This window comes from Rhopalosiphum padi, chromosome 2, assembly GCF_020882245.1.
Source record: "Rhopalosiphum padi isolate XX-2018 chromosome 2, ASM2088224v1, whole genome shotgun sequence".
In the NCBI taxonomy this organism is placed as follows: domain Eukaryota; kingdom Metazoa; phylum Arthropoda; class Insecta; order Hemiptera; family Aphididae; genus Rhopalosiphum; species Rhopalosiphum padi.
In genome coordinates, this window is record NC_083598.1 from 6,280,095 (window position 1) to 6,303,964 (window position 23,870).

General features: G+C 26.5%; 3 protein-coding genes across 5 annotated transcripts; 2 read left to right on the forward strand and 1 right to left on the reverse strand.

The window, feature by feature from the left end:
* The first annotated feature begins 2,449 nt into the window (after window positions 1-2,449).
* On the forward strand, window positions 2,450-5,950 carry LOC132920270 (threonylcarbamoyladenosine tRNA methylthiotransferase). Of its 3 annotated transcripts, none has more exons than XM_060982521.1 (9): window positions 2,450-2,741; window positions 3,557-3,895; window positions 3,952-4,182; window positions 4,239-4,427; window positions 4,495-4,697; window positions 4,756-4,901; window positions 4,965-5,145; window positions 5,204-5,350; window positions 5,606-5,950. In XM_060982521.1, exons 2-9 carry the CDS (start codon window positions 3,640-3,642, stop codon window positions 5,813-5,815), a joined length of 1,563 nt encoding a protein of 520 aa, XP_060838504.1. In that variant the 5' UTR covers window positions 2,450-2,741; window positions 3,557-3,639; the 3' UTR covers window positions 5,816-5,950. The 3 variants fall into 3 exon arrangements, with proteins under 3 accessions (XP_060838504.1, XP_060838502.1, XP_060838503.1); XM_060982519.1 differs by lacking the exon at window positions 2,450-2,741 and adding an exon at window positions 2,757-2,945; XM_060982520.1 differs by lacking the exon at window positions 2,450-2,741 and adding an exon at window positions 2,970-3,466.
* On the reverse strand, window positions 5,754-11,313 carry LOC132920271 (tRNA N6-adenosine threonylcarbamoyltransferase). Its single transcript, XM_060982522.1, has 7 exons — window positions 10,974-11,313; window positions 10,666-10,887; window positions 10,373-10,592; window positions 10,130-10,308; window positions 7,934-8,066; window positions 5,990-6,088; window positions 5,754-5,900 (listed from the first exon to the last, which is right to left on the reverse strand). The coding sequence occupies exons 1-7, from the start codon at window positions 11,086-11,088 to the stop codon at window positions 5,861-5,863; spliced, it is 1,008 nt and encodes a 335-aa protein (XP_060838505.1). The 5' UTR covers window positions 11,089-11,313; the 3' UTR covers window positions 5,754-5,860.
* A 468-nt stretch (window positions 11,314-11,781) lies between these two features.
* LOC132920269 (disks large homolog 5) lies at window positions 11,782-22,674 on the forward strand. The gene is made up of 20 exons (XM_060982518.1): window positions 11,782-12,132; window positions 12,213-12,345; window positions 12,423-12,591; window positions 14,897-16,005; window positions 16,074-16,206; window positions 16,267-16,397; window positions 16,846-17,122; window positions 17,194-17,594; window positions 18,405-18,617; window positions 18,691-18,946; window positions 19,034-19,203; window positions 19,931-20,128; window positions 20,192-20,496; window positions 20,559-20,871; window positions 20,937-21,061; window positions 21,120-21,354; window positions 21,426-21,652; window positions 21,714-21,946; window positions 22,019-22,238; window positions 22,313-22,674. The coding sequence occupies exons 1-20, from the start codon at window positions 12,093-12,095 to the stop codon at window positions 22,420-22,422; spliced, it is 4,998 nt and encodes a 1,665-aa protein (XP_060838501.1). The 5' UTR covers window positions 11,782-12,092; the 3' UTR covers window positions 22,423-22,674.
* The last annotated feature ends 1,196 nt before the right edge of the window (window positions 22,675-23,870 follow it).

Sequence of the window (23,870 nt, forward strand, 5' to 3'; positions counted from 1 at the left end):
GTTAAAACTTAAAAAGGGAAATTTGGAAAGTCGATAGTTCAAAACTGCACACATTTGATTGACAGTTAAAAATTAAACATATTTTATTGTTATTAATTAAAAAAATAATTTAGTATTAATTAAAAATCATAATATAAAATAATTCAATATATAATTAAATTGAAATAAACTTACATCCTAATGTTTTTAAATAATCAATCAAGCTAATCTCGTTGTTTATGAAACGATCATATACATTTAAAATAGATTTTTCTCTCTCCCTGCATACGCCATACTTAGCGTGTACGGTTCACGTTGCCATTTCGTATGAGTCGAAATTTTGTTTCAGTAATTATCTGTTGTTGTTTTAACACATCTATCTGGAAGAAAAAAATAAACAAAAATAAATTAATAATAACCCAAAATGTATTTATTATTTTAAATTCATATTCTTACCGAATGAAATATAGTAGGATGTGGAACATAAAATTCATGCCTATAAGTTGACTATGGTAACTTTCTGCACCGTTAGTCGTTCTTGTACTTTTATTGGGTTCTTCTGCCCACGATATTGGTGAAAAATGATTGGTCTCAATATAATTATCCAATATGTAATCAGCAAAATCGTAATATTGTTTTTCTTCTGGACAAGTAGCCATTATCTCAATAAACGCCTCAGAAATCATGTGATGGTAAATAAGGCAAACCAAAAATAAGTTTTAACCATAGACCAGATTGTGAATTTTTATCGTCGTAGTTTTTTTTGATATTGGAATGGAACTGATTTTTCTGTACCATGCTTGACCAAGATGGAAACGACAGGCTTTAATAATAATTAAAGGAAATACTTCTTTAGCAGCAATGTGAGCACAGAGTTCAAAATCTAATATAGTAAGAGAGAAGGCTGGAATACACTATTGGCATTATTTAAACATAAATCTTTTAATGTTTCCCACATTTGTTTATAAATATCTTTTGTTTTTGATGGCAAAAAACAAGTGGTACGTAATATTGTTTACAAACACCGTGGATGGTATATTGTTGATAAAAATGTTTTGGGCAATAAGTAAAAGTTCCGTCTGCTAATATAAATTCAATTGCATTGCACAAAAATTGGAGATTTGTTTTACATGTCACTATAATTATTTGAGTGGACTCATTCACAAACACAAATTGTTCACCATTATTTAGTGTGATGTTTGATTCCTTTACCTTATAAAGAGCATCTGAAAGTGACACAGGCACAGGGGGTAGAAGTTTCCGTCTTTCACGATACATAGACTGTCTCATAGGCCATAGCATCAATATTATCTGCACTCACTGAAGACGTACATAATTCTTGCCTTATAATTTTTAAAGGTTTTTTGTTTAAATCCAATTGCGATTTACGTTTAATGGCACATCGAATTTCTTTTAATTCTGGGTTAATTTCATTCGTTTCATTGTGATGTTCACTTTTATTCTGTTTAATAAATACATTTACATTTGAATTTGTCGTCACCATAACACTGCATAACTTATAATTGCAACGCCAAACTAAGTCCCCGGAATTTTTATTTGTACGAAAAAGTCGATATGAATACTTTTGGTACCTAAATTATTGATTGCGCACCTTTATTATTTGTGTACACTTGTATCACGTCATCCATTATGCGATTTTGATGTTAAATATTACTATAAATGTATGTGAAATCGAATAGAGTCGCGATCATACTAAATGTTGTTAACTTATTAGGTACTAATATTTGGAAAATAAAAACCATAATCGTATAATATTATTTTATTTCTTAAACGTGTAGATAAATTTATACGTTATTGATATATTTCAATGTGTGCGGTATTGAACGACGCCCCATTTATGATAAAGATAAACAACTAATTGGGTCCCATTATAAAAACTGTACCACCAGGCTCCTACGTAAGGCGGTTGGCCTAGGATGGCAAGCTAAGAAGTATATAATAAACTGTCGTACAAGGAGCGGGTGACCAATATTATAATGAATAAACCAATTAATTTATATGCACATTTTAACACTTTTTACTAAACTTAAAAAAAAAATATTTTTAATCATACCTCGTTCTAATTTATAGATCACTGACAGTCCTAAGTCTGTAAAAATGAGAAGGGAAATGTTTTTATTGAAAATTAATTATAATAATACCTCTATAAGCATACATATTAGATAGAGATCGGTGTGGGAAGACAAACTGAGTTTATAGTTGTGGGCTCGTGGTCCACTCAACTAATTAAAAAGCCCTTTTCTCCCACCCCCCAAGACCCCTCTATTTGCGCCTATATGAATATTACAATATAAATTTTGTTTTAGAAGACGGAAGGTTTTCTAACAATTTGACTAAATTCCTACCTACATGTTATCAACAAACAGTATTTTTTAAATTATACTTGAGATACATTTTTAAAATAGGTAAAGTGTACTTCATGTACTTGGGTAAATTAAAATATATACCGTTACAGATTTGTATATAAAATTGATCGATTTAATGGTTCGCTAAAATGTAATAAGCCAATTATAGTAATAATTATTATAATGTCATAATAATTCAAATTTTTTTTTCGCAATAACGGAGTTCTGGGTTCAATAATTTTTTGAAAAAACATCCGCACGCAGTAATCGGTGGCGTCATCTATCTACGAATCGAAAAACTACCGAAATGCTGTACTATTTGGCATCAAATATCAATATTATTGTTGTGCTCAAAGAGTAGAGATACGAAGCGGCATCGCGTTATCTATATCACGGGTACAATTATAAGTTACATTTATTATTATTATTAATGTAGTTATAAACTTTTGTGATATTACATAATTACGTATATATATATATATATATATATATACGTAATCTATTATTATTATTATTGATTATTAATAGACAGCACGATGTAGAAATAGAAAAGATATCTCAAATCTCGATAGGCAGTTGAACGATTTATTAAAACAAAAGGTATATGTATATATATTTAAATCGTACGTTTGTATGTATATTATACAATAGTAGTTACCATTACGACTTGAATGTGATTTAATTTGTTATTATTTACTTTGTGGTGCTATATTATTGTTGATTACGCGTTCGATTTAATATGCATATTGCATTTGCATAATATTGTGTTGCATCTCGTGAACGGTCGAGAAATGAAAATTACCGTTTCGTCGTTATAAGAAATCATAATGATACTGTGTAGTATGCCCGTCGTTAAGTTTAGTTTGCGAGTGCAAGAGGCAAAACGAATGACATCTAATGAATTAATGTTTAACAAGAAGAAATAATAATTAATTTAAATCAGATGTATTTGTGATATATCAATATATGTAGATTTATCCACATTCTAATATTCCACTCATCTATACGCAAACAAATTTTTAGATTTGAATACGTTTTGGAGCTCTACACCGTAATGATTCTAATTTTTACTAACCGTTATCAATTTTTATGAGTGATGATTTATCATAAAAAAAAATTAGGTACCTATACTCTGTTGTAGTTGATTAGTATGCTACCTAAATCCGTGTACAAATTGTTTAACGTGTTCAAAAATGATTTGTTTACTTTAGGTATAGGCATTAGGCGTATATTAATATCCATACGAAGTTATAAACTGAATCACTAAATTGGGGCTCTTTGAAAGTAAACAATAATGGAAGATGTTGGTGACATCGAAGACTTGATATCTTCCATTGCCGATGTTGCTGAAATTGGTAGAGTCAAACCTAGGAACATTGTATCTTTGCGTCCCAAAGTTAAGGACAGACCACTAAGGGAAAATCATCAGCCACCATCCCAAATCCCTGGTACTCAAACAATATTTATTAAGACTTGGGGATGTTCACACAACAGCTCAGATGGGGAATACATGGCAGGGCTTCTATCAAATTATGGATACAAAATAACTGGTAAGAGTAAAAATTCTTAATAATTATTTGTTGGTATAAACAATATTTGTTTTTAGAGGATAAAGCTATTGCTGATCTCTGGATACTAAATAGCTGTACAGTAAAAAATCCAGCTGAAGATCATTTTAGAAATGAAATTTGTGCTGGGAAAAAATCTGGAAAATTTGTAGTAGTGGCTGGTTGTGTACCTCAGGGTGATAAAAAATCTTCTTTTATTCAGAATCTAAGTGTTATTGGCGTTCAGCAAATAGACAGGGTAGTAGAAGTTGTAGAAGAAACATTAAAAGGTTTGTTAAATAAAATTTCTTTTGCATGAAACAATATTTTTACTTACTTTCAATAGGACATACTATTCGTTTGTTGGGTCAAAAGAAGATAAATGGAAAAAAAGATGGCGGTGCCAGATTACAATTACCTAAGATGCGCAAAAATAAATTAATTGAAATCATTGCTATCAGCACTGGCTGTTTGAATCAGTGTACCTATTGTAAAACGAAACATGCAAGAGGCAACCTTGGTAGTTATCCTCCAGGTAACTTAGTAATGTAGTGACATTCATTGATAGTTATAAATTCCTATTACAATATAATATATTCTAGATGAAATTGTACAAAGAGCCATAGAATCGTTTAATGAAGGTGCTGTTGAATTATGGCTAACAAGTGAAGATACTGGTGCATACGGATTAGATATACAAACAAATTTACCAGAACTTCTTTGGCGTTTAGTTGCTATCATACCTGAAGGTTGTATGATGCGCATTGGTATGACTAATCCACCATACATACTCAATCATCTAGAGGTTTAGTAAAATCACACTTTATGCTAGGAAATGTCTATTTATTTATTTTTTTAAATAGGAAATAGCCAAGATTTTATCTCACCCTAGAGTGTATGCATTTTTGCATGTGCCTGTACAATCGGGAAGTAATCAAGTATTAGCAGACATGAAACGTGAATACTCTATAGAAGAATTTGAAAGTGTTGTTACTTTTTTGAGACAAAGGTAAATTAAAATTGTTTAAACCAATTAAATTATATTATTAATACTTTTAATTTCTTTTACCAGAGTACCCGGAGTTTCTATTGCAACAGATATTATTTGTGGTTTCCCAACTGAAACAGAAGAAGACTTTTCTGAAACAATGAGTGTTTGTGAAAAATATAAATTTCCTAGTTTATTTATTAATCAATTTTACCCACGTAAAGGTACACCAGCTGCAAGAATGCCTAAAATTCCCACAGATATGGTAATCAATAAGGATAACTTGTTGTTTTTATGGAATTGAAATCAAATTTTTTTTAAAGGTTAAACTTCGAACTAAACGTCTTACAGAATTATTTCATTCTTATACCACTTATGACCATAGAATCGGGGAAGTACAGGAGATTTTAATAACCGAAGAAGCCAAAAATGGTATTGAGTTAATTGGACATAATAAATATTATGAACAGGTTAGTTATAAAAATTAATAATTTAAAATCCTAAATGTAGAATATTTTTAACTCCCTAATCTCTATATTATATTGAATAATTAATTTTATAAATAAATGAAGAATTTTTAGCAGAATCTATCATATTTTTTTAAACTATAATATATAAATAATCAATATCAATTTATAGATAATTATTTAGTATGTTCTTTTAACTATAACTATTTATATTAATAAAAAATTAAGAATAAACTTTAAATTGTAAGTTTTTTTTAGGTTTTAGTGAGAAAAGAACCCGAATTAATGGGCAAGTGCATTAAAGTAATCGTGAAGTCTGCAAAAAAACATTGTCTAATAGCTGAAATGGTGGATAAACCAAGAATTATTAAAAATAATCTTCAAAGAATCAATGATATGTACTCAATTTGGCCTGTATTTGCTTTATTAGTTTGCGTTTTAGCAAGAATACTTTGGTTATTGGTGTAACATAAAATCTAATGTAGTGTATATAAAAAAAGCTTTAACACATTTTCATGACCTCCATGTAACTTCAACTTCATCTGTCCTAAACCTAAGAAAAATTATTTATGATTAAATTAAGACTATTTTAGAAATTAATAATTTATTTTATTATTTAATATTTTAATAATTAAATGATACCTTTGAGTACAAAATGTATCTTCCCATATAGTCTTATATCCACTATTATGCATTAAAGTTCCAGTATGAGCTATCATTACTCCATTGTCTATACAAAATCTATGATAAACAAACATTTAAAAACAATATATCAATGTTTATTTTTAGATTCTAAATGAAGCAAAAAAGTTAATGGTTTAATAATAGTTTTTTATAACAAAGTGATCCATTTCAGTATCGATACTCATTATTTTAACTTTATTGAAAATATTTTTTTTTACAATTTTTTTAGTTTTATTTTTATAATTTTTTTGTTTATTTATTTATTTATTTTTTTTGAATGACAACATACATTTTTAATTTCATACTTTGATGCATAAAATCAAATTTTGGCAAGTAAATAATTAGTTATAAAGTATTTTATAAAATCAGAGCAGAGTAACTAGCGATACCCCACAAAATGTTGGTCCATTAACTCATCTTAACTTTAAATACTTATAATTGAGTTATAAGTAACAATTAGAGCTGAGAATTAAATGCATTAATAAACCTTCAAAAAATGCACTATAAGCATATTAAACAATCATGATTTAAAAAATAAAAAAACATTTTAAATTAAAGATATTAATTAAGTAAACATAATGTAAAACATTTTATATTGAAAAGGTAATAAAATAAATATAAATAAAATTTAAAACAACTATAAAAAGTTTCAAAATTGAATTCATTAGTATCAAATTCAAACTTTATGTTAACAAAACTATATTTTAGCTTTTATGACAGTAAGCTACAACATACATTTTTCTAAAAATTCTTAATCTTAATTAAACTAATTGATTATTTGATCAAAATTCAATTTTTATGTATTGCAATACTCTGAAAAATTAAATAAAAATGTAAAGTATGTTGCCATTCAAAGAAGTAAAAACTTGAAAAATGATAACAGTGATAATTGTAATTGTAATAATTCCTTTTCAGAAATGTTAAAACTCATGTATTTTAATTAACTATATAGTCATTATTTATTAACATTGTTTTAGTTGAGAACATTGATGTACATAATATAATAAAGATCTCTACTTTAAAGAGTTATATTTTAAAAAGTGTCACAAGTTTTAGAAAAATAATAATAAAGACAGAAAAATCCACAATACTAATATTATTGAATTGATAAATACAGTTACTTTAAATTTTTAATATTAATTATTTGGGAAGTTATACTTAATAAACTATAATCCCAAATTATAATATTATAGAATTATGAAATCATATTAGATATTTAAAAAAAAAAATGTTCAATTTTAATTCAAGATCATTTATGTTAATCCTCGATAATTTAATGGTCAAAAATTAAATTGTCTGAAAGCTTATAGTTTTAGATTTTTTATGCAAAATTTAAATTTTTAAGAATTATAGATTTTTCAAATATTTTATATATTTATTACTTGTTTTAAAAATAAAATATAAAAACTAACATAATAGGTCAATAATTGATTCTAATATTAAGGATAACAACACTACATTACAATTAATGAATTCAAAATTTGTTATGTTATCCATTCATAAGATGGAAATAATGCATGCAAATTCTTTTATTAAACTAAAGTAATACAATTAATATTTCATGCATTATGTATATGATCTCAATAATTCATTTGATTGTAATTATACTAGTTGTGTAACTTTATGTATCAAAACTGTGTACCTATATTAGAGGTTATTAAACTGAAGGTCACGTTATATTTTTAAATATGTTTTTAAACATCCTATAAAAAAAAGTCATTGATATTATTTTGGGTTACCGAAATTCAAAATATTTTCAAAATGGGTCGTACCATGAAAATTATAACTATAATAGGTTTGAAAACCTATAACCTATATTATCAAAGACAATCTTATGAGTGCTTATAATTTTAAAAATGAATTGTATACTGTATAATAATTAATTATTATTTATTTTCTAACCTTTCATCAGTAGCATATAATATTGCACTCCTTTCATCACACATAATTTTCATCATTTCTTGTAATCTTTCATTACAACCAACACCTCCAACTATTAATACTTCTTTTGACTGACAGTGAGACATTGCTCTTTCTAAAAAAAAAAGTATAAATATAATTTATGACATTTAATGTACACCTAATGCTATTAATTAATTAATTAATTTTTTTGTTTTTCAAATATAATGAAAGAATTAAAAATTTGATTATTTATTTAAGAATAGTATTCTGCTAGATAATTTTTGGCTGTAAGTGGAAACTTAAGTGTTAACACTTTGACTGCGGCATGGTTTGACCTGAGCGATTCCCCTATGCGGAACATTTTTTGTAATAATAGTAATAAGTATAATAAAAATACCCGGAATCTCAAACCACCGCGAATTAAACAATTTCAACCGTTTATCTGTGCAGTGGCGCAAGCACAAATAGCTTGTTGTATGCTGGTATTATTAGGTGAGATCAGAAAGTAATACAGGTTGTCGACACCTGCTGCATAGAATAAATATGAATTGTCGACGTCAGTAGTCAAACTATTAGTCAAAGTTATATTGAATTATCATAAATTGAAAAATATGTACAATTAATAAATTACACTAATTAAGTATCTGTAGGTTGATGATATTTTTTAAAGAGTAATAAATAGTCAATTATTATTAACACATACACGGCCGAGGGGTAAATTTGATAGGTCTTTAGACAATTCAAAGCAAAAAATTAAAAATATCATAACAATACAAAAATAAGAATAATAACTCTATCAGTCAAAATTTAAATCAGCTATACAAATCAAATGTATAAATAATTAATAAACCACAACAAAATAATATTTGTTAAAATAAATCTCGTTTAAACATAATATTGATCGTGTCACACATATGTGACACCAGTCTGTCTGAACGTGCACCCATGTCACATGCGGCCGTGAACGTGTTAATAACTCTGATCAGAAGCTGTGTATGTATGAGAAAACATAAAAAGTGAAATAAGAAAAATCCAAAAGTAAATAGTAGGTATGTTATTGTTTGAAAGTTTCTTGGACTCAGTGTAACATTGCCAAGTAAAATTAACTCTGGGCCATTATGTATAGTATTAAATTTGGTCAAACTTGTAAAAATAATTTCACTCACTATTTTATTTGAGTGCCTTTAAATCTAAATCAGTGTTAACATTATAGTATTGTGATAGTTTTAAATTAAATTATTTTAATGATATAAGATGTACAGTGTTAAGTCCAATTTTATTAAAATGATATATTTTCAATATTTATTATTTATTTAATTTTTCAGCATTAATTTCCTTCAAATTATTGCTGCCTTAAAGTAATGAACAACTTGCTTGTACAATAGTGATAATCCTAATTATATTTATATATCACACATTTTCATAAACGTTTTCTATCGAATGTTGAGAAATATTTTTAATTTTTGGAGTTAAGTAATATGTATATTACAGATTAATTGGTACATTTGGATATTTTACATTGATTAACAATTAATTCTTACTAATTGGTGACTTCATAATCATACAATTTGTATGATATCAGATCTGTATTATATTAATTTGAGAAAAATGTTTGATTATAGAACCAAAGTTACCATAACATATCAATAACAAATTTTAATTGTATTATTTAAAATTTTAAATAAATAAAATTATTTTTTTGTGCTTTTGTATAGTATTAAAATTGTTAAGAAAACATTACACTTGCATGTATTGTCACTGTCTTTCAAACTCTTAACAGCAAATTAAACATTCGGAATAAATTGTTAAATTCTTTTATGATTAATATTACATATAATATACCGACTATTAAATTTAATTCTAAGTATATTATCTATTGAATTTTGTTAAATTTTTGTTTTAATTTAAATGTAAATTATGAGCATTTTAAAACTGTATTTAAAATATAAAAATGTATGAGATTCATTAGAAAATATTTTTATTTTTATATTAGATAATAGGTCAATTCACATTAATATTAAACACAAGTTAAATAGATTAATTAGAATATACAATTTTCTATGTATGTATTTGTATACGGAGACAACACATGCAAGCATAGCATCTTCTTTGTTAAAATTTAAAACCATAAGGGTTAAAATTATTGTTATTCTAAATTTTGAACATATTAATAAAGATAATTTTATTTGAGTTTACCTGTTGTTTCTATTAACATTGCAAAAAGAGTTTCTTGAAGTGAAAAACATAAATCTTCAGGAGTATATTCACCAGATGACAACAATGTTTGTGCTTTTTCTTCTATATAAGATAATATACCAGAGAACGATACATCCATACCTTTTACCACATAAGGTAATTTAAGATATTTTTTACCCCTAAAAAACATCAATACATAATTTAATACAAATTTATAATTTTTAATTTAACATGTTCTATTACTTTTTAGCCATTTGTTCAATATTGTAACCAGGACTAGGATCATTGGATAATTTTAAAACTCTTGCAAATCGATCTAAGCAATTTCCAACAGCAATATCAATTGTTTCACCAAATATTCTATAACAATTCCCAGAATAAGCTATGACTTGAGTATTCCCTCCACTAACATATAAAACAGTAGGGTTGTCACTACCAGTTATTAAGCGTCCCATTTCTATATCTAGTCAAGATCATTAAGGTTGAAATCTAATAATTAGTATTAAATAAAAACGTAGCAAGCCTTAAAAGGATACGTGCAATACAATGGTTAACAGGTATTAAAGGTTTGTTCCAAAGTTGAGCAACAGTACGTGCCACAGCAGCAACACTAACCAAAGGATTACCAATTCCAGGACCTTTTGTGAAACATACAATATCGATCTGTTCCAGTTGTATGCCAGATGTTTTGATTGTTTCTTCTAATAATGATACAATATTATTTTGGTGGTGTTGTGCTGTTTCTCGGGGTAAAAATCCTAAAAGCAGTACAATAAAGGTTTTATTTTAAATATAGGTACAAATATGTATTAGGTAACAATTAAAAAGAAAGAAAAATATAAACCTTCACCAGGTGGAGTTATGTATGTTCTTCTACAATTCGCCAGCACCTCACCATCTCTAACGATTCCAATTCCTAATTTATTTGCACTACCTTCGAATCCTATGCTAATAACCATTGTTTTGAAATAAAGTGTATTGAAATTCACTATTATCTGTTCAAAATTTCAAATTCAAATCTTAATAACTAATGAGTCTTATTCTATTCTGTGTTCCTAAGTAGTTCATGACGTTCACGTTACTCGTGTTCATAATAGACTAATAGAGCCAAAATGTTTATCACTATAAGTAACAAGTAATACCGGCCCACATGCTTTTATAGAAATACATATTATTATATTATGCACCACGGTCTTATATTATCACAGGACGGTGATAGTCATTATCACAGTGATAACGTAGTACCACAAAATACTGAACACGATAATATTGTATTATTATTGTAATTAATTCTATAGAACCAAGTACACAACAATGTCAAGACCATAGAAAATAGATGGTCAAGACTTAAACACTTATAATGACCACAACACTGTCTAAGAACTAAACGTCTCCCTCTCTCTACAACTCGTCTAATGACTACTCAATAGTGTTTTAAGACTCGAAACGGCACAATAATCCCTTCTATAACACAAAAGATTTCATTGTTGAATGAAAACTGTTGGACCACGGTTACGTGTAAAGTGTAAATATTTATACCTTCTGTAACCTAAATCTAACATATGTTTTTCATTTATTTTATATTTTTATCTACAATATTGTTCTGTATCTGTATATTTTCATAAAATAATAATACAAATTACTATTTACTACCTAAACGTCCTAAACAGTTTACAATTATTATTTTTTTTTCGTTACTTGATTTTTAGTAAATATATTATATTTATTATTGTTTCTTCCAATTTATAATTTTTATTTTCTATTTTAATTTAATATATTTGCTTAAATCTTTGGATGTTTTCTTACATTAATTGATTGTGTTATTTACTTGTGTTCATAATCTATTAGTCATGGATAAATTCAGTACATCCCGTTATAAATTTTTAAATTCGGGACAGAATTAAAATGACATTTTTAAGGCTAAAAAATTAACGATTCTGTGCTCTAGACCAAATATATTAAAATGTCGTCAAACAGCACTATTGAAAATTCCAAAAATACTGGTTTGTAAAATCCTTTAACAATAGTATTTGAGTATATATATACATATATATTTTATTTTTTTCATTCTATTCTATGATAGATATGCTTACTCGAAGTTATTCGGATCGAAGTAATGATCGTAATCGAGACGCAAATAGTAATCGTGAACGTGATTATGATGGATTAAAGCAACAATGTGATAAAGCAATGCATGAATTGATGATGTTGAGAAGGTATATATTTATTTTTATGTTAAATTGAATACAATTTAAATATTTTAAATCACATATTTTGTTTCATTTAATTTAAGACAACATGGAGAAACAGTAAGAAGATATGATCAAACAAGAAAAGAATTAGAATATTATCGTGGTCAAAATCAAGTGATGATTAACCAAATTGAACAGGCTGCCCAAGAATCATCTTCATTACGTGCTAAATTAGCTGCTGAAAAACAAATCTTGAATAGATCTGAACAGGTACATATTTCTTACTGTTTATTAATTAAATATTTGAAAGATCAATAGAATTGGTTTTACAAGGGATTAATATTGTAACCAATTTCAAAATATCTGTAATTTTTATAGGCATTATTTAAATAATTTAATAATAATAGTGGTCTTAGATCAGGCTATATACAATTTACTGCCTTAAGTACAAATTGTTCATTCAGTATATAATTATGAATCTAGTTCAATATTTTTGATCTTGTCTAATTTAATTTTTAACATGCATATATTATATTTATAATATTTATTAGATTCATAATAAACTCATGCTAAATAGTAAATACACATTTATTTTTGATATATTAACATCATTACTAGCTATTTATCTTCTTAATCACTAATTTATTGACTTGAATCACGGACTAAGATATACTTTACTATCTTAGTCCATGACTTGAATATAATTTTATAAGATAACATTAAATATCTTGCTATGGTTATGTCTTGAATCTTGATTGTAATGTTTACAAGTATTAGAATTATGCTAAAACTCTAGTAGTTTGTAATTTCAATAAATTCTAAAACATTTTAATGAGAATAATAAATTTATATATTTTAATAAATACTTATAACTGAATTACCTAGTATGAAATAATAATAAATTTTAAATGAGTCAAAGTTTGGAAGAACAAATTGATTTTTAATTTATTTATGGTTTTTTCATTCTATTCCAGAAATATTACTTGTATAATTAGTTACTTCTTGGTTAAATATAATGTCATATTATTAGATTGAGAATTACAAATATAGAAAGAAAAAATAATTAAGAATTAAGGACATTTAATATTTTTGACAAAAAGTTTGTACTGAAAGTATAAGTTAATCTTGAATGATGATATTCTAGTGTTTTGAAATTCAGAATAAATAAAAGTGCAGAGTAAGAATGTGGTTCTGATTTTCTGAGTATTTAGGTTTCTGGGTTTTAGGTATAAGAGAAAGTAAAAATATTAGATAGATCAAAGGAATACTTAGGAATAGTTTGATTAAAACTAGTTTTCCAACATCTTGGAAAATAACGGAGGTGAGTGATAAGTTAATCAGGTACAATAAAGGAAAGGAAATAACAAATTTACAGTTTCTTCAAAATGTGTTGTGTATTAGATGAGGACCAGAATTGTATTGTCTTATTGAGGATACTATACAATTTTGTATTTCTTGTTGTAACATGAAAAGTAAGTACAATGGTCAAATCTTATTGTTACATCAAATGCAATGCAAAAATATACCTATAATCGAAAAAAATAGTTTTTTGAAACTTATTGGAGCTACCATGGTTTTTAATTGTAATTCAATTTAAAAATGTTTAATATAATTTTTAATGAAAGAAGTGCAAATTATTTTTTAAACATTTATGTTTTGTGTTTTAAGAAAATAAATATAGTTATTGAAGTATATTTGTCCCACAAAAAAAGATTAGTATTTGATGAAATTTATGATAAATTCAAACACAATATAATTATATAATTAAAAGTTTCTAACTATATTTAGCTATATGTTAAAGGTAGTTATAACATTACTTTTAATATCCAGTTGAATTTAAAGATATTTTTAAATCTATATCCTGTTTATAAGACATAAAATTATGACTATTTATAAACTTTGAATTCATTTTTATAAGCTTTATTTGCATCATAGTTTATTTTTACTTTATGATGTAAGACATGGCAATGAGACATCGTTTATGTTTTCATAATAATTTAGCTGATTGTGGACACACATTTTTACAACATTAATTTCAATTATAACTTCATGACAGCTGTATAATTTATTGTTATCAATATCAGGATTGTTTGAATTTGCAAAAAACAAAAAGTCATGACCATATATTACCAACAATGAACAAGTAAAAACAATTAGAAAATAAAAAATTTTATCCTTTTCTTATATTGAATTTTCACTTGATTTTTAGTTATATACTTTACAGTTAATTTTGTTAGCTAATAATTTATTTAGGTGATATAATTTTTCTAACATTCTACATAATATGTACATTATTATAAATTAAAATTGCTTACATGAGTAATTTATCAAATTGACAAAATTATATTTCAATTACCTTTAATTCAATAGTTGACCACACGTCTAAGTCCTAAACATATTAATACATTATACACAATTAAAATTTATTTAAAATACCAATAGCATTTATTTATTTGAATTTTTGGTGTTTATTTTGTCAATAATATATTTAAGTATGTATAAAGTAAAAAATTATTAAATTTGGGATTTTAGAATTTTATTTTAACGTTATAAAAATATTTTTTTTTTTTTTTAGGATATTCCTGAAGATGATACAGCAAGTGGTGATTCACTAAATGATCACTTCATGCCATATGATTCAAGGCTAGAAGATTATGAAGCTTTGAGAAAGGGATATGAAGATTTGCGTACCACACATTCAGCAGCTGTTGATAAAATGGACATGATGAAAGATGAAATTAACCAATTAAAAAAACAATGTAATGAATTATTTAAAGAACGGGATATAGCTTTCCGAGAAAGAGATGGTTTAAAACAACAGTGTACAGCTGCTATACGCCAATGGGATTTAACACTTCGAGAACGTAATGATCTTCAAGAAGCTATACAAAAAGTTCAACAACAACATGAAGAAGCAGTCCAAGAAATGAAAGCTGCTGTTGCTTATAGTGTAAAAAGTAGTAAGGAGCTTAAAGATTTGAATAAAGCTCATGATGCTGCTGTTAAAGAATATAGACTTATTATGAGTGAGCGAGATAGTGTTCATAATGAACTTGAAAAACTTTCTGAAGATTTATCTCAAGCATACAATAAAAATAAATCATTGGAAAATGAAATAAAATCTTGTAGGGATGAAAAAAAAACTCTACAATTACACATTGAATCATTAAAACGTGAAATATCATCAGCATTACACGACCGTGATAAAGCACTTAAAGAATGCAATGACTATCAAGAAAGATTTGGAGAGATAACAGCCAAAAATGAATCTCAGAGAGAATTTAAGAGTCATTTAGATTATGGTTTTAGTAGAGAAAGAGAAAATCGGAATGATTCACGAGAACAAGTAGCTTCTTTAGATTTATTTAACTCTTGTCAAAAAGAACGTATGGATAATCTTGATCAGGCTAACCAAGAAATTGAACGTTTACGAAAATTAGCAGATAAATATCGTAATGAATTAGATGAGTCTTTAGAAGAAGCAGAAGTATCTAAAAGACGCCGTGATTGGGCTTTTAGTGAACGAGATAAAATTGTATTAGAACGTGAAAGTATACGAACTCTCTGTGATAGTTTAAGAAAACAGCGCGATGATGCTGTGAGTAAGTTGGCCCGTGCTATGAGAGACTGTGATGATATAATGAAACAAAAAAGTGATACAGCTAAAGAACTCAATGATTTTAAGTATGATAATAATAGTTTATAATATATATTTTTTTTATATACAATTAATATGTTTTCTTACTTTATAGGGAAAAAATGGAAGCTCAATTGGAAAAAGAAGCTCGTTTATTACAATTACAGGCTACTGGTCGTTACAGTCAAGATTCTGCAATAGATACTGACCTTCAAGATTGGGATACTGAAATATTAAATATTGATTTAGTTAGTATTATTTAAAATATTAAACAATTTATATTTTAATTTAAATGTATATATTTTCAGGGTGTTTTAGGAACAAATGAAGATTTAGGAATTGATTTACTTGGGGGAAGAGATGATCCTTTGTATCCCAATGATAATGCGATCTATATATCATCTGTCAATAAAGGAAGCGTGGCGGCAAGAAAATTAAGGTTGAATATATTATATTTTAAAAATCTATTTGTAAATACTATTATTATATAGTCTGTATATACTATATTATATATATATATATAATATCCAATCTATATAATTTTTTGTATCTAAAAAAATAACTCATTAGTTAAAAGGATGTCAGTACACTATTTGTTTTCTCTGACCCACTTGCTATTTAAAATGTTACTATAATAATCTTAACTTTAAATTTTTTATGATAAGTCAATTCACTTTTATTAATATTTTTTTCCCTAACAACATAAGATAAGTTTTTGTGAATGCATATTCGCTATGTTATATGTGAGTCTGGGAGAGAAATAAAATAATGTGATGGCTTTGTCTGAATAGTTTTATTTAATTATTTTATAAATTTAAATGATAACATACAATATTAATTTTTTATTATTATTTGATAATATTAAAATACGTGCATTTTTTTTCTAGAGTCAATGATTGTATATTAAGAGTGAATAGCCTTGATTGTACATCAATTAGTAAGCGATTAGTTTTAGAGACTATGAGATCATTAAGCAGCGCTACTCTGGTTGTTAGACGAAGAAAACCTGCTTCTCCATCTAGAAGTCTTTTTACAACTCAACTTCAAGTAAATAATTATGATCATGGAATTTCATTGGAAACTGGTATATACATTAATAAAATAACACCTGGATCTCTGGCTGCTAAAGATGGAAATTTAGATGTTGGAGATAGAGTATTAAGTGTAAGAAGAATGTAGATGTAAATGAAAACAAATAATTTATTTGAATATTGTTATTTCTGTTTTGTTTTTAGATTAACAACACTACAGTAGATAATATAAAACATTCAAGAGAAGCGATGTTATTATTGCATGAGCCTGGTGATGTATTAACTATTACAACTATGAAATCAACATATTGTGCTGGAAATTGTGGTTCCGGACCAAATCGTGATATATACAAAAAATATACTAATAGTACAACACAAACAGACAAATCTAGTTATTCGAGGTATCAAGAATCTTATCAAAAACCTCAATATGTTCAATCAAGAAGAGTAATGCTTGATGTACCAGAAAAACCTCATAGAAATCCTTCACCTGTTAATAATTCTATCTCTGAACGAGATCAAGAAGATGCTATTGCTGAATTAGATTCTGTAATTGATGCTTTTAGACCACATCCTGCACCCCCTACTACTGCTAAACATTCTAGGTAATTATTTTTTCATGGTTTAATATACCTTTCCTATTTTTAATATAATATTTACTGCTTTTATTATTTCATTCTCAATTTTTCTCAACATTCATAGATTTTCTTATATTTTGTAGCATCCAGTTTCAGTTTTAAGACTATAGGCATTAGTTCAGTTGTGTAGTTGTGTTATTTCAGTTTTTAGAAATAGGACTATAAGACCATAAAATTAATAATATGCCAAAATAAGTAAATCAGTATAGTATGTTAGAGCCAATGCCTATTAAAAAAAAAATGTTTATTTCACTTGCATATCAACTTATTTATATTAAAAATAAACACATTATTTCAAAACAGGCATATTTTATTGACTACATCTATGAAAACTAAAATTATTTATTAATATTATTTTCATAGCCTTATATCACAAGATACAATAAACCAATTATTATTTTGATTTTCTTCATGGACCTTTTAACCAATGATGAATGAAATGCATTATTTTTCATATTTGTTTTATTATTTGATAATCAAAAAAGAGTTGTACAAATTATAACTCACGAGTGCGAAAATAAATAATAATGTATAGTATTATAACTATGGTATAAAACTAAAGTATATATAACACAATTAAATGAATACTATGATAAATACCTTAAAAATTATTTTATGTAAAGCCAAAACCAATAATAACTTCTTAATTATATAAAACTCTTAAATAGATGTTTTGAATTAGTTCATTACACAATTATATTTTATATTTTTTTTTTTTTGTTATTAGGAAATAGTTTTATTATTATATAATAAATATATCTTTTATAATTTTTACAGTCGGCACAGAAAATCTAAAGAATTAGACAAGAATGGTGGTACTTGGCCAAAAGCTAGAAGTGGTCCTGTAATTGAACATGGAACTGGTACAATACTTCATCCTCGTAAAAATAAGGAACGTTTGCCATTGTCTGTACTTTTAAATAATCCTCCATCTTGGTCTTCACAAAATAATTCAAAAACTGATACTTCATCAATAGATTTCTCTGTCAGGTAATTATTTCATTTTGTTCTATTTTTTAAAATAAGATATATTTTAAATGATCTGTATGTTTTATTTAAATAGATCTGGTAAAGTTGGTAAAGATGTAATGGATTATTATGTTAAAAAGAAAACTGGTAAATATACAAATAGTGATACTGAAAGTAATGCTGGAGATAGCCTTGCACCAAGACCTACATCCCATATGTATGGACCACCATCATCTAATGCTCATCACTTTTTCACTCCACAATACAGTAGATATTCTCAACCATCTCCATCTCATAGTGGGGAATCAATGTTATATTGTTTTGAACCTCCTTACAGTCATGTATCTCAAGTAAAAAAATATATATATATTATATATATGAAGTCAATATTATGTAAATGTACCTATTATTAATATAAATAATCTATATTTCTACAGTTTCATCATAGTCACTCTCCATCGGTTGATATGCACTACAATAGACATACAACTAGATCACCTCATCGCATAATGACTAATATCGGATATCGTGGTGAAGATATGCCAGAATCCTATCATGGTTATGAAGTTGGTACATTTCCTAGAAAGAGAGAAACTCCTAGATTTAGGTATGTTTATTTTATTTATTTTTTGGCTGTACATTTTTATTTTTAAGAAAATATTAAGAAGACATCTTATGTTTTCATTGTCTTACATATGTACAATATAAAAAGATTGTTATGTTGCGAGCATTTTTAAATTGAAATTTTTACATACTCATTACTTGCTTAAAATTTTAAATACTATAAAAAAAAAAAATTATGTACAATCACAGTTTATGTTGTTAGTACCTATTACATTTAAGTTTGGTAATGAGTCAATTCATTATAATATTATTATATTATATATATTAAAGGTAACAACATAAAATTGCTTTTGTTAATGTATATTTGACAGAAATGACATATGCAGTATGATATTTTTAATATTTCTTAGTATAATTAATAAAAGTATTAAAATAATATATTATATTATCCTAAAAAAAAGAATTGTAAAATATTATGTATGATAAACTCATATACTATGTATGCTTATTTGCTTTTCCAACATTAAACTACAATATCAAATAGATGTTAAAAATGTTATTGATTAATATTTTATTAAAAGTATTTTTTTTTTAAATTCATAAAAAAAGTTCTTGAAATATTAATTCCACTGTTTAGGTAGACATTTATTAAAATGGCATGTTTTGTTAAGTGACTGAACAAATTTTGATTAATTAAATATTTATGTATATTTTATAATAATTAATATGTATTAATAAATATGATTTAATGTATTTCTTGTTTTACTTAGAATACCTTCCAACCCAAGCGTGGCTAGTAAAAGTAGTGGTGGTGCAGTTGGTATATCAACTGGGAGTATTGATAGATCTGTAAGTAGTGAAAGGGATAGCCCAATGCCTACCTTTAGAGTTGAAGTTCTTAATCCTGGACAAATAGCTATGCCAGCCAACAAGCGACAGTCTTTACCTGAATATGGTTGGGCATCAAAGTTAGTATACAATTTAATGTTTAATATTATTAATACTAATTACTTATAAAATTATTATTTTAGATATTTGAAAAAACCACTACTAAGAGGAGTTGGGAGTGGTCCATTAACTGGCGAGTTAAGATGGATCAGTATAGAGAAATCAGTTGAACCTCTTGGAATTCAGATATCTTGTGTTGATAGTGGTGGAGTTTTTGTTTCTACTGTTAGTGAACATAGTGTGGCTTCTAAAGTAGGTCTTCAAGTTGGAGATCAGCTACTAGAAGTTTGTGGAATTAACATGAGGAGTGCGACGTATCAATTAGCTGCAAATGTTTTACGTCAATGTGGAAATTCAATTACCATGCTAGTACAATATAGCCCAGATAGTATGTCTTATTAGTTATTATTGATTGGGTATGATATGATTTTAATTGAATTGTTCTTTTAGAATACCAAGAACTAGAAGGCGCTGAGAGTTCAACAAGCAGCCGTTCAGAAACTCCAACACCATGCAATTCTCCTACTGTTAATAGAAAATCCACTGGTGCTTCAGTTATAACTCATGGCATGGCTACATTAACTCGTCGAAAGAGTGATCGAAATACAGATAGCAGAAGTTTAAGAGCATATGAGCCACGGTATTTTATCATGGAGACAAGGAAGTGTAGTAATTTAGGTATAAGTCTAGTTGGTGGGAATGCTGTTGGGATATTTGTACACAGTGTAAACTTAAATTCATTGGCCTATAATGCAGGTTTACGGTAAGGCTACTTAAAATTTGTCTATTTTAATTAATCTTAAGTATAAATGTATACTTTTTACATAGAACTGGTGACCGTATACTTGAATATAATGGAACAGATTTAAGAGAAGCAACTGCTGAAGAAGCAGCCTATGAATTAGCCAAGCCAGCTGAAAAAGTCACTGTTCTCGCACAATATTTAATTGATAGTAAGTAGTAACACAATTTTAAAATATATTGTATTTAATTGTTTTTTTATTATAATAGAATACAACGAAATAAAGGATAAACCTGGTGATAGCTTTTTTATACGAGCATTGTTTGATCGTACAATTGAATTAAGTGATGCTGGTAGTAATTCTTCACAGCTACAATTTCGTAAAGATGATGTTCTGTATGTAGATAACACAATGTATAATGGTGTTCCTGGAAATTGGCGAGCGTGGTTAGTTGATCACAATGGTTATAAACAACAAGTTGGAATTATACCTAGCAAATACAAGTAATTACATTTAAATATAAAAATATTTTGCACTGTTATGTTATTGTTGAATTTAATTTTTGTATGATTAGAGTTGAAGAAGAACTTGTAATTAGACGTAGTGGAGGTGAATTAGAAGGTGATGCACGGCGTGCAACAAGACGTAGTTTCTTTAGACGTAAAAAGCATCAACGCAGCAGTTCCAAAGAATTGGCTAGTTTTTCAAATATAAACTTGGGATGGTATAGTAGTGACTCTGGTACTTTACATGACGATGCCATTGTTATTGCTTCTTACCAAAGAGTTATCAGGTTAAATTGTAAGTGTACTTTTATAAACAAAAATAACAGTGTATTATATATCTGTTATACTAATTTCAGCTGAACCAAGCATTCGTCCTGTAATGGTTGTCGGACCTCTGGCAGATTGCGTAACTGATAAATTAATAGTAGATTTTCCTGATTTATTTATGCGATATATACCAGAGGCAAAACATTGCTCTCAAGCATCTATGGAAAAAGGAGTTGCTGATAGTTTGTATATAGATTATCGGAAAAAAGGGTCTGTTTATGAATGTGTTTCTGTCTCAGGACTCAAAGAAGCCTGTAGCAAAGTAATTGTTTTTAAAATTTCTTTAACATATTAAAACCAATATTTATTGAACTTTATAATATTTATTTTATAGAATTGTCATTGTATAATTGACATTGGTCTTACTAGCGTTGAGAGACTTCATCGTCATCATATATATCCAATTGTTTTGTTAATTAAGTTTAAATCGACTAAGCAAGTGAAAGAAGCTAAAGACTCGAGATCATCTCATGATAAAATTTCTGCTAAAGCTGCAAAAGAAATGTATGAACATGCATTAAAACTTGAATCTGAATATCGACATTATATTTCAGGTGTGATTTTATTAAAAGTACATATTATAATATTTCATAATGTTATACTTTAAATATTAAATGTTATATTTTAGCCATCATACCAGCGGGAGTTAATGTAGCATACATGTGTACACAAATTAAAGCTGCTGTCGATTTAGAACAAAGCAAAACACTTTGGGTTCCTTCTCCAACACCACTTTGATAACAAGTGTCTTATGATTCATTGTTCCGTCCAAAACAATTAGTTTTATTATTATTATTATTATTATTATTGCTATTATACTAATTTGGGGACTCCCTTTAAGTTTTTATATTGTAAAATGTATTTTAAACTATTGTTGGTTGTTGGATTTTTTTTTTTATACAATAATTTTGTATTTAAAATTTTTATTGCTTATAACATATTAAATACTTTACTGCGTAACATATCATAAAGAGTATCAATAATATTATACACATTATTTTTAATTATTTTATATTTTAAGACATAAATAGCCCTATGATAGCTCTATTAATGAGTGATTAGGTGGAGGTAGAGTGGCTTTGGTCTCTGGAAGGAGATACATTTTAGATATAAATATATCCAATTATTAAAACAATCTTTGTGGCCGTGTCTGAGTGATAAACAATAAGAATTACTTTAAATTTTAATGATATTAAATTATTATATTAACACAGGTGCTAAGCTGTAGCTATCAATTTGTTTACATGTGAATGGTTTATTTTTATATTAATTTAATTAAAAATACAAGTTTCTTTTTCTTTTTAATAGCCATGAATAAAATGCTAGTTTTTATTGTAAATTACTAATTAATAACCATGACATCGTGCATTTTGAAATACTGTTATTGATATTATGGGATTATATAAATTAAACATTGATTATTGTTTTCCAATAGGTAATATCATTAGTTTTATTATTTAATATTATTTTTATTTTTTATAATTCTTATTTTAAAATTTTTTGACACAGGCAACATTTTTGTTATTTTTAAATAACATTTAATAACAATAAATATTAAATTACAAAAACTGTATTATGTGAGATGTTCAAAATATTTTTCTATTTGTGTTTATAAGTAAGTGAATAACTAAATAAGTAGTATTGAAAATTAATTAATTAACATTTTAACTAAATAGGTACGTAATTACTAGAATACTAGATAATAAACTTTATAGTCTATATACTTTGTAAGAATAGACTGAAGCCAAAAGTTAATAAAAGTAGAAGCTTTTTTCATTATATTTTTGGGCATTTAACATTTTCGACTTAAGTTTTTTTTTAGATTTATATAGGTATTATGAGATTTTTGTCAGCCAGTAAAAAAAAACATTGAAATTATAATATAACTATATAAAGTTCCTCATAAATGTTTATGACCCTAAAAAACCATATCGAAAATACATGGTCACATTTTTTTATATAAACAAGTGTTTAATATTAAAAATCTTGTTCAAAATCAAAAAAAAATAAATTATTTTGTAGTTGAAAATTCAAAAATATTTTAATTTAAATATTAGATGAGACATGTGGAGTACAAAATTCTAAATAAGTTTTTTAATGGAATTTTTAAAAGTTCATAAATTTGTATGAGTGATTTAGGTTTAAATGTTGACATTATCTATTTCACAAATAAGGTTTTTGTCGTG

Bases quoted from the DNA above. Each gene is read 5' to 3' on its own strand.
- LOC132920270 (XM_060982521.1), top strand. From the start codon at position 3,640: ATGGAAGATGTTGGTGACATCGAAGACTTGATATCTTCCATTGCCGAT. The intron at 3,896-3,951 runs GTAAGAGTAAAA...ATTTGTTTTTAG, and splicing joins TTATGGATACAAAATAACTG to AGGATAAAGCTATTGCTGAT. The intron at 4,902-4,964 runs GTAAATTAAAAT...TTCTTTTACCAG, and splicing joins GTTACTTTTTTGAGACAAAG to AGTACCCGGAGTTTCTATTG.
- LOC132920271 (XM_060982522.1), bottom strand. From the start codon at position 11,088: ATGGTTATTAGCATAGGATTCGAAGGTAGTGCAAATAAATTAGGAATT. The intron at 10,888-10,973 runs GTTTATATTTTT...TACTGCTTTTAG, and splicing joins CATAACTCCACCTGGTGAAG to GATTTTTACCCCGAGAAACA. The intron at 5,901-5,989 runs GTATCATTTAAT...AATTTTTCTTAG, and splicing joins GATACATTTTGTACTCAAAG to GTTTAGGACAGATGAAGTTG.
- LOC132920269 (XM_060982518.1), top strand. From the start codon at position 12,093: ATGTCGTCAAACAGCACTATTGAAAATTCCAAAAATACTG. The intron at 16,006-16,073 runs GTATGATAATAA...CTTACTTTATAG, and splicing joins AAAGAACTCAATGATTTTAA to GGAAAAAATGGAAGCTCAAT. The intron at 21,355-21,425 runs GTAATTACATTT...TTGTATGATTAG, and splicing joins ATTATACCTAGCAAATACAA to AGTTGAAGAAGAACTTGTAA.